Genomic DNA, 12,873 nt, shown 5'->3' on the forward strand with positions numbered 1-12,873 from the left:
CCAATCCTGTGGGACAACAGTCCTGGATGAAGCCCAGCTAGAAGGCAAACTGGTCATTGACACACACCATCCCAAAGCATATGCCCTTGAGTAGTGGCTCATTACAAAAATTTGTTATGCTAGTATATCACAGGCCTTGTTGGAAGGATGTTCTTTGCCTTTTTCCTGCTTTGGTACAAAGAGGAAAAACAGGTGCCCTGTGTTTTGGGGAAAGGTAAGCTTTATTTCATCACTGCTGAAACCCGATTTCTGGTGCTTCTGATAGCATCCAAAAGGCACTGACAGGGATTGCTTGCATGAGTCTGCAGGGCTGTGGGCAAACTCCTTGATATTACTTGCTCACCTCCTAGGATCATTCACAACCAGCAGCAACAAAACTGCACTGTCCTGATATGCTGGCAGGAAGAGGAATTATGTCCCTCCTTAAGGAGGAACTGCAGCACCAGATGATGGAAAGAGAAGAGCTCTGGAGGACCAGGAGTGGGCACCCCTCTTCTGAGAACAGGAAACAGTGATGTGGGAGAACCACCAGCAAGCCCTCCAGGACTTGTTTGTTGCTGTACTCCCCAAAGGGATACAACTACAGCAGACCCTGAAACTGCGTAAATCTCCAATGTGAACACTAGAAGTGGGTGCTAGTGCATCTTCATCCCTTACAAGAAGACTGCATAGCCTGAGGCATACAACCGCAGGCCTGGGAATGCACAAGTCATTCACTCAAGTCATTTATTCAGGGGATGGATAGCCTTTCTTCTGGGCCTTCACTGCCTTTCATTCCCAACACAGGCACCACCAGAAGTGGAAACAAATCCCTCAATTCTAACCCAAGCTATTCAAAACCTTTTGCTTAAAAGGGGCCAGGGTAGAAAGGCCAGCAGGGAGCAGAGCAGAAAAGCTGGTATTACCACCATTAATGCTGCCTGACCCCAACTCCCTGCAACCAGCATCCTACCACCAACCCTGTTCTTTCATTTCCCTGCTGCTCTGAAGTTTATCCACGTTAAATCTCACACCCTTCCTTTTATAGTGCCCTGCTCTACCTGTCTTCAAGGAATCACTTTAACCTTTATATTCCCTGTATATGGTTACCATCTAGCCCCATCAACATACACATACCTTCAACTTGTTTATTTTCTTCATCCGGTCAGTTTATCTTTTCTGCATATTAATCGTTGCCTGTTTTCATGGTTGTATAATACCTCTTTCAGCCACGTAATGCATCATGCAATGGTGGTCTCACCCCCAAAACCCTTCAAACCAGGTGGCCTGTAACAGTGCACTACTTAAAGCTATAAGCAGACACCACAGGTCAAATACTTTGAGGGAAAGGAAAGCCATCACGGGAAGCACAAACCCTCCCATCACTGGGAGACCCTTCCCCCTTCTGCTGCTTAGGGAAGGAAGCAGCACTCACCTTGGATCACATCCCATAACATCAAGGTTTTTTTAATTCAAAGGGGCCTTCATAACCAGAATTGAACATTTCAGAAGCAGTTCAGGGACAAAGTATTTATAGTTTCACAACAGACAAAATGAGTACACCAGATCATTCCTTCCCTCCTCCTGTGACCCAGATATTGGGCAAGGGGCCAAAGATCTCCTGTACCAATTGAGGTATTTTCCAAGGATATCAAAGCTCAAGGGGATCATCTTTAAGAAACAATTGACAAGACTGAATGGTTCAACTTTCAAATTCTAAAGTATGAAATGGACAAGAGGGTGGTTTTGCAATAGCATGAAAATAGCAGAACACTTATCTGGACTTACCTCAGTGAAAATTACAAAACACGTTGCCTATTACGTCCTCATGCAAGGACGTGCTCCAAAAACATCTGTAAATGTGGCATCTTTAATTTCCCTGGTTTCCACTAAGCCAGGGCATGAACCATTCATTAGGGTGCCTTCTAGATACATATTTGGTAGTCCAGAGGTCATGGGCCCTGTCATTATAGAATGGCTCACCTCTGACTTCACATGCATTGTGCAGGGCATAGCAGGAGAGAGTGTGCACAAAACAGCGAATGCTGGCATCCAAACAGTTTGCAGGTAGGGCCACCTCCCCTTCCAAATGCACACTCAATGCTCAGAGTCTAAATTAAAGGATCTGTACAGCCCCAAAATGTCTGGGTACAGAGATCAAGTCTGGTGGGGCTCCTCATAATACTGGGAGGAACATATGCCCCCCTGATTACCATGTCATTGTAGTGGAGGGGGAATATGGTTGTAGCTTGGCCAATCATGCAATTTCCTCATCATCTTGAAACTCTGGCATCATTCAATCTGGTTTGTTTGGCCAATGTCCATATGCATAAACCTTTCCCTGTCATCTAAACTCTGCAAAACAAGGGAGTAGTATCCATGTGGTTAGTTGGTCACTGTAAATAACCAAGTATGACAATACATGCATACCCAATAGCCCTACAAGAAAAGCCAGCTATAATTTCAGCTATGTTCATTATGCCACCAATATGTGGATAAAGAAACCTCAAAATGACACCACACAACAATCACTCCTACCAGTTGTGTCTTTAATAAGGAACTAATTAGCCACAGACCTGTAGCAATTGGGAGTAACCAGCTTCTAAACTGCAATGAACTATTCAATTCTGTATCGGTATGGGCTTTTTCATTTCACTGCCATCAGTGCAAGCTCCTCATCCCAGTCTATGGTAGCCTGCCCCTTCATGCACCGGAGCCACTGCCGGTTATCCTACCAAGACAAACTACATTGTTTCAACAATCAGTGTTGTTTTCCTGGACTTAAACAGGTGATTAACAGCAGACATTTAATTGACAATGACAAGCTAGCCTCAGATGCAACTTGAAACATTTTTTAAAACCTGAAAATAGATTTGATGAGAAAAAACAAATATTCAAATCCATGCTACTTTTTTTTTTTTTTTTTTTTTTACAAAGTTGCTTCTCAGACAGAAAATGTATTTTCACAATACAGTTTTCTCTACAGGAAACATTTGTTTGGTTTAGCAGCTGAAGCAAGAAGTCAGACTGCAGATTACATTACTGAATGAGAAGTGGCAGCAAAACAAGTTTGAAGTTAGGAGGGATTGGACCCTACCTTCTCCTGAGAGGTGTACAATTTTCTTTGGCAAAAGGGAGTCAGTCCCCTGCTCTCATAAGTTTCTTCTTCCACCATTACCTCGGTGTTGCTCTTTGTTGGCTGGCTCAAACTAAGACCAAACACATGCCACCTTACATCACAGTCAAAGTATCAGACCTTCTAATTTGTACTGCTCTGTTCTCAATTCTTCCAAATCATGATTGATCTCAAGATTCTCTACAGGCATGATGCAAGTGAAATAACTAACAGCTTGAATTTCAAGTGTTACATAGAGCCCTACCTTCCCCTTGCAAATGATCAATGATTCCTCAATGGTTTGAGTCATCAATACTGCCTAGACATGTCTTAAATCAGGAGTGTCAAGCATACAGACAGCTAAGCCATTTCACTAGGCTCATGGGACTCTCAGAGGGGCCACTGATTTGGGGTGGGATCCGCTACTAAAATCCAGGGCACTGGGCATACATGCCAGCAGCAGGCTGACGGGGCAAATGACAGCTGCATTAACCCCTGCCACTTGCTCAGATCTGGATCCAGCCCAGGAGTCTCATGCAACCTGGCTCCGGCCCATGAGAAGCCCTGTTGTCTGGATCTGGCCCAGGGTTACAGATGTGTTTGACACCTCCGCTTTAAATGCTTATGCTTTCAAAACAGTATATGAATACTAAGTCAGTGGTTCTCAACGTTTTTAGACTCAACAAACCCCTCCATAAGTTTTGTGAATCGATTGGCACCCCATTTCAAATAAGTGAATTTATTACAGTGCTTACACCTCCCTGTAGAGGAGTTTGGGGAGCAGCCAGGCAGAGCAAGCCTAAGCCTGTGCTTATCTGCTCACACATACCTGGCTTACCTCTTTACACTTCTGGGCACTCTTCAAAGAAGCTAATAGCTTCCTGGGGTGCTGTGGCACCCTGGCTGAGAATCACTGGATTAGGTTAACACCCTTGACGAGGTGTGTTCCCATTTATTGGGCTAGAAAAAAAAAAGACAGCTGAGTCAGTGACTCGCCATGAGCCATATCAAGAACCCACAAGCTCCAAACATTCAACCTAAGGACCAGTCTTAGAGACTCATTTCATACAGCACGACACACATGCAGTTAAGGTTTTCAAAGTGATTTATTGAGCAGTTCTGAAACTACCGGAAGCTTCCAGAACAAAAATGCAGTAAGTGGTTTTAACACAGTTTGCTTACAGGAAAGACTCATTTTACTTTTAAGACTGCAATTAAACAAAACATGGATGCACTGATGCTCTAAATCAAAAAAAAAAGAAATAACACTAGAGTGAAGTATACAAAAGGTACAGAAATACACAAGTTTCTTAGTTAAAAGGCAGATCAATAAAAAAAAAAGTTCTTTCCACTTCTATCTTTTAATCACCATTACAGGCTAGTCTTGTTAGGAGCAGGTAAACAAGCCTTTCATAAAGAAGAGCTGAAGCTTCCTGCCAGATTTTTAAGTAGACCTGAAATAAAGAAAGTAATGTTTCAACAAGTAGGTTTCAGACTTTTTATAAATTCATTAAAAAAAACTTCATTGGAAATTTTTGGGGAAAAAAAAAACAAATAAAAAGACTATCAACTCTGAACTGCACAGAACAGAAAACTTTTGCTTCTTCCAAAAGCATTCAATGTAGTAATTTGGTTGTCAGCAAATCAAAACCCTTCCAAATGCCCATATTATTAAAAAGGCATTGTTCCAACCACAAGTTTAAAAGACAGGATATGCAAACACAAGATAGTTCAACTAACCTAAAAAAGAGTCACATCATAAAAAAGCACTATTAACTAGATATTAGGCAGAAAGCAAAGAAAAAGCATGCTATTTGAAGGTACCTTGATATGACTACACAGCATATTCCCCCCAACAAACCCCCACTCTTATTCACCATAAGACTGGTGTCCTAAGGCTGGCACAAGCAACTTATAAATGTCAGAAAAGCATATAAACCTTGTTAATGTTTTCAGAAATTCATTTAAAGATAGAAACAGGTCCAAAAAGATGCCTGTCTAAATGCATTGCAATTACGTTACAATTATTTTCCAAATACACAGATATGCTCTGTCTTGTCTCAGCTCATTACTGACTCAAACAATTTGCCCTTCTGGGATCAATTGTTTGCTAATAAATAATTGTTTACAGTCACAAAATAATATTAAGGAGTATTCTTATTAGTTTTCCTTCTACAGTCTAATAAGATTCAAAACTAGCTGATTCCCAAGAGTCTAACCTTAACCTCGCTGTATTTAACAGCCCAGGAAATGATGAACCATCTGTTTCAGAAAATAATGGAGGGCCAAGAGGAAATATTGTTTAATTGTAGATTAACCTCCTCATACAGCAGAACAAGGCATCTACAGAACTAGCAACTATAACCAACAATGGATAGAAATAATTGAAAATAGGCCCTAACACTGTAAGCCCAGTAACAATAAGTATTAACTTACAGTTACTCATACAAAAAGTGTAATTGCAATATGGATATAATTTCTGGGTAATATTTTGACACTTTCTTTTTACATAATGCCAGAAAAAGAGAATAGATCACTTTAAAAGTGTAAGTCCACAAGCATTTACACAATTTTGTATTTTACCAATATTACTCTCAATATAACCACAAAATAAATGATTCAAAACAGGCAGATTGACACTATAGAGAGGTGCCTTAAAAAATAAAATGATATTGGAGTACAACTTAAAAAGTGAGATGCAACTTCTCATTTAAAACAAACTACAATTTTTTTTTGGTAAAGGTAAGTAGTATTACAGCAGGTAATTGGTCTTATACAGTAGATAAAGTAATAAATCCCATAACCAAATAGTTAAAATACTGGGCAGTTTGATTAAATGCATAAGAACCTTTAAAAAACAACAGAATAATTCTGTTCAACCTACTGCTAAGTTGATGCAAATAACAGAGGTTATATCAATGTGCAATTCTATACCATGCCAGATCTTCCATTTAGCTTTCTTTAGCCTGAGAATTAGCAGAGGCCTTCTCTATCTAACAATAAAGGATGTTCCCTTTACCAGTAGTGGTGGCACCAAGTCTGGTGTCAAAGGGTAAAAAGCACACTCCAAATAAAAAGATAATTCTCCAAAATGCAGACAGTGGGAATGCTTACATGATTTTGATGCAGTCTCCCTAGAATCAGTTCAATGCTTTTCCACAGTGGAAAAGTTAGGTCTCTAATCTGCATATACAAATTTCACTTAATTCTAACTCTTACAGATCCAACAGAATAAAACTTGCTCAGATGAATAATGCCTGAATTCTTCTACTTGATTCTGAAGCAATGAGCTAACAATAACTCCACAGCCTAGAATAACAGCGACTATTCAAAGAGAATAAGAGTTTGACATTCTCCTACTAAACAACTAGGCGCAATTTTATCCATCACACGTCTATCAACCTACGGATATTGAAAGCTTGGGAGAACAAGATAAAATCAAGTCCAACCCTACTGTCAAGCTGCACTATCTACTAGCTATCAATAATGCTATTCATGAATTTAGGAAAATTAATAAATCCTGGGATGAATGCTCAAAAAGGCTCAAATACAAGTGAAGCATACTCACTTGGGTTTTGTTTCTGCATCTGTCACTTGGCGAATGAAGATACCATCTTCAGGATGTTCAATGTCATCCATTTCATACATGTATGACGAAGCTATTGCAAGGGTGGTTCCATCATTACTGAAGGCGAGTGATGCTATGCTTGTGGGATACCGATGGAATTGACATAGTCGCTTTTTATTAAATGGATCCCAAATGTTTACAAATCCATCAGAACCACCTGCAAATTGGTTTTAAAAAATAAATAAATAAAGATCTTTAGATGTTAGGCTGTCATAACTGAACAAACAACAACTGTTTCAGCATTTAATGCAACTAATCCTAGTGAAAACAAGAAAGTGAAATAAAATTTGTTATAGTGTTTTATCATCAGCTGAACAGGCCATAACATAAAGCAGCTCTGTAATGCAGTGGAGTCTGCAAGTACCTGTTAAAGAAATACATCTATACAATTTTAAATATTTACTTACCTGTAGCAAACGTGTTGTGGATGTTGTGGAAAGAAATAGCATTAACCGGATAAATCTGCTCAATATTATTCTCCTTCAATCTATGACACTTGAATGCATATTTCTTCTTCTGTATTTCTGGACTTGGATCCAAGTACTCTACTGCAACACGACCTTCAATAGAGCTTAAAACGTAACCCTAGGCAAAAAAAGAAAAGAAAATGTACCAGTTAGATATTCAAGTGCTGCAACTATGATTAGTTGCATACCTTTTCTAAAGCCAGCTGCACAAGAAACACTTTACAGGAAAACTTAAGAATATTTACTTAAAAACTTAAGAATAGTTACAAACGCTTTCTAGTTGCACAGCTCATGTCACACATACATGATTCAGTAACAAAAAGTACATGGAGGGGAAACTTGCCTGAAAGTTCAACGAAGCTAAGTAAAAGTTTGGTGAGACCTGCGATACATTTGCAGATCCAGAAACACTACCAATGTCACACAAATTGCAGAAAACAAATTAAATCCCCCATGTCTGGTCACAATCCTTACACCCTACTGATCTCAACTATTGAGACCTCAGGTGTCAATAGGCAACATTTTTAGCCTTCTATTAAAACTAGTTCAGGATAAAGTATGGGTAACTAAATACTCAAATCAGATCAGAATATTTTCCATTACATAAGTGTCTGCCTCTACTTAATTCACAGCACTAACACTTAGCAATCTACTGTTGCCGTCTCTCTGCCACAAGTGTAATGCTTACATTTCTCAGAAATAAAATGATACCAATGCTTACCTACATCAAATCCAGATTGCAGGACAATATGACGTACCAACCTAACACTAACTCCAGTTTTAGGTGAAAAACATCATACTATTTACTCATTCTAACACCAGAAAGAACATCTCTCACTGCATGAAGTATCCAAGCTCTCACTACTGAGCCCTGGAACAGTCCATTCCCAAGTGTTACCTACTTCCCACTCCAGAATAAGGCAAAGCAACAGAAACACTAAACTATAATGTGAAGAATGAATAATGGAAAGAAAGGTAACCTTATTCTTATGCAATCCCCTGTAACCAAAACAACATAACTGAGGCGTAAGACCAGCCAAGCAAGAACTCAGTAAGGCTGTAGTATGAAAGAAGCCTACAACAGTTTTTAGTTAAACGCTGCACCAATATTTTGCATACTACTCCATATATTTTCCTACAACTTAGGCTACATGTTGCAGAAGGCAAAGTCTGAGGAATTTGTAGTTTATATCCATAAAAGTTATCTAGCAATAGCAAGTTATCTTTTCCCTCTCTTCCTCCATTTGTCAGTTCTGTGATGCACTGACCAGCATCTTTTAAAACAAGATTGAGCAGAAAAGAAACAGATGAAGACTGAGAAAGCAAAAGAAAACTAACTGAAAGCCTTTTGCAAAGGCCACTGTAATTTAAAATGTTTGCTAATGACCACCTGAAACAGGAAGTCTCAACATTGTTCATTTATTTTTAAAAAGGACTGAGTTATGAATTCTTAAAGTTTAAACATACTTTTTAAACTACTGTAAATTTTTTCAACAAGGTAGCAGATGTCACAAGTCACACCACAAATTATTTTTCCCTACAAAAGATTCAACTGTCTTTACTAGAAACGTCTTAGTAAAGAGTTACTGCACAGCAACCATACCTGTTTGTTTGGAAATGCTCTGATGCAACGGGTCTGATACTTCAAACTTGACTCTCTTCTCTGCTGGACATAACCCATATTCCGTAGATCCCAGACCAAGACTCTCCGACCTGCAGTCCCCACAATTAATCTATCTCCAGACACAGAGAGCGTATACACCTTTTTAAAAAAAGTTTACAGAAACATTATCAAAAGCCACTCTAATGGGCTGATAATTCTTATTTTATTCTGACATGAAGAATGAACTAACAACACTCTGTAATTAAAAAGCAGATGACCTCTAATTAAATACAGCTATTGATTTTCCCCCTTTTTATTCAGTGTGCAACTTTAATATTAGTGACTGCAGTAGAAGCATTTTTGATCTTGCAGTATGTGGTTTAAGGTTGTATGGCAGGATACATTTGCACATTAGACTAGCCAGAGTAGCTATCCATCTCAAGCTTTTGTGGGCTGCGTCTTCTTAAACACTGCATTTCAAGTCACACCTTAAACATGTTCTAACCCCATAATATGAAGTCCTTACGAAGGCCTGAACACACAAAGTTAACAAGAGGCAAAGGAGGGTGGGACTTTACAGAACAGCAGCTGCTCCACAGTAACTGCCTGCGTACACAGGTATTCTGAGGAAAAATGAAAGTAAACTCATACTTCTGTTGCATCGAGGACTTAACTGCTATTGGTTAACTTTTATTTTCCACAGGACGAGAGCACGTACACAGGCAGTTCTGTACGGTAGCTGACAGTTCCCCACTTAACTATCTCATAAAAAGCAATCTAATGTTAAATCAAACTGCATGTTGTGAGCATCGTGCTATTAAAATGAAAAAAATTAAACATGCAATTCTTTGCAATGCTTAATGCTATTCAACTTTTGATATCTCTGCTTGCAATGAAATGGATCAGCCCATTTGTTTTTGTTCTCTCACATTCCCCATGATCCTGTGGTTTGATTGGCATTGTAAGGAAATAAATAAAACAAACTCTTTTCACTTAATAAATTTACAAGTAAGTTTGCTTTTGTAAAGAACATTAACATAAAAACCTTAGGACAAACTACTGGACAGTGATCTCTGACATACTGTGCTGCCTTCATCTTTGAGCCTTGTCATTTACTTTGCCATCTTGAAAAATATTAACACATTCTTGAATTTCTGATTTTTTTCCTCTTTTTTTAATAAGTTGACTCACTAAAGCTCAGTGGAATTGAGAGCTTCATAAGGCGGCAAGTAAGATTCTTGCATTCATTTCTGTCTAAACTTGTCCACTCAGCAATAGAAGCCATGAAAGAATGCTTTCATTCTTTCTTACCTTCATAAGAAGTGATACTATCAATGCAGCCTGGTATCATTTATCAAAAGGAACTATACACTTAAAATGATTATTTTTAACTGCTATATAAAGTGTGATGAAAATCTAAACAGAAATTACACTCAAACAATATAAATTTTCACATACACATATGAACAACCACAAAAAAGCTGTTAAAATATCCTAAATCTTCTTTACAAACTGATGTCACACCTGTATGGTAAGTATTCTTTCTACACCAGACAACCATAAATCAAATGAAACCACTGTCATGCAGTTGACTAGGTGTATGCATTTATCAAAGACAGTATTAAAAAAGTGACATAATGAGCCTTTCTGAACCAATAAGCAGCTTGATTCAGTGTGGTTGTCCATTATATGTCAGCAATTTATCACAGTTCTTTACATGCTACATACAACTATAAATCAAAACTAGAAACAATGCAATTATTTTATTCTGAACAAAGGACTTGCCAGAAGTAGATTCAGCTATGTTGTGACAAAAATAATAGCTATTTAGATGCAATATGGAACATTCTGATGGCTCATAACTCTGATTGGACAATATGTTTAGACAGAAATGAATGAAACCCTGGAGTGGCAAACTGAAAATATTCATATTTATCCAACATCCATTTAGGAAGACAGAACAAAGTACTAATGAAAATAGCCTTTCTACATGTCCACTAACAGTGAAAAGATCAGTATTTTATGCAACTATGAAAAGCAGCCTACGATGTCACAGTTAATTTATCCTTTTCCTTTTAAAGATTTGTCAGTAGCACATAACTGCTCAGTAACAGGAAAAGAACTGTGCCTAGGCGCTGTGGTATAATACCTCCTAAAATTCAATTTATCGTGTAAATGATTTAGTTTGGTCTTTTATGCACACAGCTTGAAGCAGGAGATTTGGGCTTTATTCTCTGCAGTCCCAGAACCTGAACAGTAGTTGTGCTTTCGGTGGATTACCAATTAGACTGGCAAAATCGTCTGAGGAAGCTAGCTTAACTCATCCATCTCACTCAAACCACTGTTACTAGCATCTCACTTTTACACACACAAACTTTTCTTCAATCTGTGTTAGAACCTGTAAAAGGTTCACAAAAAGAGAATATAAAAAAAATTTCAGAACCAAGTTTTGTTTTTCCTAATGATGAGAACTAGAGTCTTTGCACAACCTAAAATTTCCAGCTAAGGATTAATACCGTCTGCAAAACACTTTTATTGTAGGCTTAACATGAAAGTAAAAATCACTAAATACTTTACAATCTCATGGGTCATGACAGAATTTACATACAAGAAAGGTGCTGCCACTTAACAGTCACTGGATATGTAACATAACTTTATATGTAATACTGTAATACTACTTGAGTACAAACCTTCTCGGGTTGAGAGAAGGTTCCTGCATTACAAGGAGTCCTGGGATCCCACAATTTAACTGTCTGATCCCAACTTCCAGTCACCATTACATTCACCTCTGGACAATATTCGACACATCGGATAGGAGCATCATGGGTGCCAACAAGGTTTTCTATCACAGGAAACACAAAGTTACATGTAGTTTTATAGAGTCTTATTAACACCCACAATTTCTGGAATGAAGAATACAAGAGAATCATATAGCAGTAACACACTGACATTTATTAATGCATTAGCATGCTGCAACACCTTTTAAAGAATATTTGGTCTTCTAACCATTTCAACAAAAAATATACATTGTTGACCTTGCTATGTCATGACATATCAGACAATAAATGCATTCCTACTGCAGAACTCAATATTGCCCATGCCCTGCACCACAGCAGTTTCCAAAACAGAAATGGGAAGGAAGCATCTCTGGTACACTGCTGTAAAAAGAGTTTGCAAGTGCTCAGTTATTTGAAATGTTCTGTTAAAACTGATTAGTGAGTCAGTCCACGTTAAATAATAAATGCCGTTTTAGCACATGGATCTCACCACCACACTTATTAAAAAATATAAAAGACATTTCAGGTGCAAATGTAGGTATAAGATTACAGAAGAAAATGATGGCTATGCTGGGTGGGGTTGGTGGCAGTATCAATACCAAGGGAGCTTAACAATGACAGTTATTTATAATTCTCAGTTCATAATTATTTAAAGTTTTCCAACTTTCAATCTGGTAGAAATCTGACATATGATACATATTCCTCACTTTTTTGGGTTTTTCCATTCAATATTAGATTAAATAGTTCGCCTGTTTCCAATAATGAGACTGCTTGAGCACAGCTACACCTCTGGAGCAGGAACTACAAATTTGGCCAGTATGTCAGGGCCTATGTCAACCCTGTGAAAGTCTGGGTAAATATGCCTAACGTACAAGCCTAAGAAAAATTCAGTTAGCACATGGCTTGGAGATTTGCTAGACCTTACCCAATTCCCCAAAAACAATATCCACACCAAACTCTAGACTGGGGCTGAACCAAATGTTCCTCATATATAAAGTTCCCTGCTGCATCACAATACTGGGTCCAGGACACGGGAGTAAAAGCAAGGAAGCCATGTCCTTCTGCCCTCAACACCCCACCTCAGCATTTGCTGAGGGATCAGGCACTTTGTCCCACAGATCTAAGGCTAGTCCACATGGATGGTAACAACTAGAGCTCCATGAACTAGTACATTTTAAGGCTCCTGCCTTCCTAATAAATTATTAGGATGTGCCAAGCTGAGAACATGAAATATTTTCAGCTTGCTTTTTAAAAACTCAATGATATGGTAAAGAAATAATGAGATTACAAATTCAGGTTGTCTA

At 38.4% G+C, this 12,873-nt stretch overlaps 1 protein-coding gene across 3 annotated transcripts in view; it reads right to left on the reverse strand.

Moving 5' to 3' along the window:
* Positions 1–4,181: 4,181 nt before the first annotated feature.
* The window catches only part of BUB3 (BUB3, mitotic checkpoint protein), a 16,369-nt gene continuing 7,677 nt past the window's right edge, over positions 4,182–12,873 (reverse strand). The window contains exons 4-9 of one of the 3 annotated variants that reach the window (XR_002104893.1): positions 11,483–11,634; positions 8,793–8,951; positions 7,130–7,307; positions 6,663–6,879; positions 6,209–6,277; positions 4,182–4,548 (exon numbers count right to left, since the gene is read on the reverse strand). Coding sequence is in view for 2 of the 3 variants with exons in the window: in XM_019556247.1 (XP_019411792.1) it covers positions 4,539–4,548; positions 6,663–6,879; positions 7,130–7,307; positions 8,793–8,951; positions 11,483–11,634 (716 nt within the window). In the remaining variant the exon portion in view is untranslated. Of the gene's footprint in view, positions 4,549–6,208; positions 6,278–6,658; positions 6,880–7,129; positions 7,308–8,792; positions 8,952–11,482; positions 11,635–12,873 lie in introns of those variants that run through there. The other 2 variants (XM_019556247.1, XM_019556248.1) reach the window with 2 other exon arrangements.

The sequence above is a fragment of the Crocodylus porosus genome, unplaced genomic scaffold, assembly GCF_001723895.1.
Source record: "Crocodylus porosus isolate Cpor-Errol unplaced genomic scaffold, CroPor_comp1, whole genome shotgun sequence".
Lineage (NCBI taxonomy): Eukaryota > Metazoa > Chordata > Crocodylia > Crocodylidae > Crocodylus > Crocodylus porosus.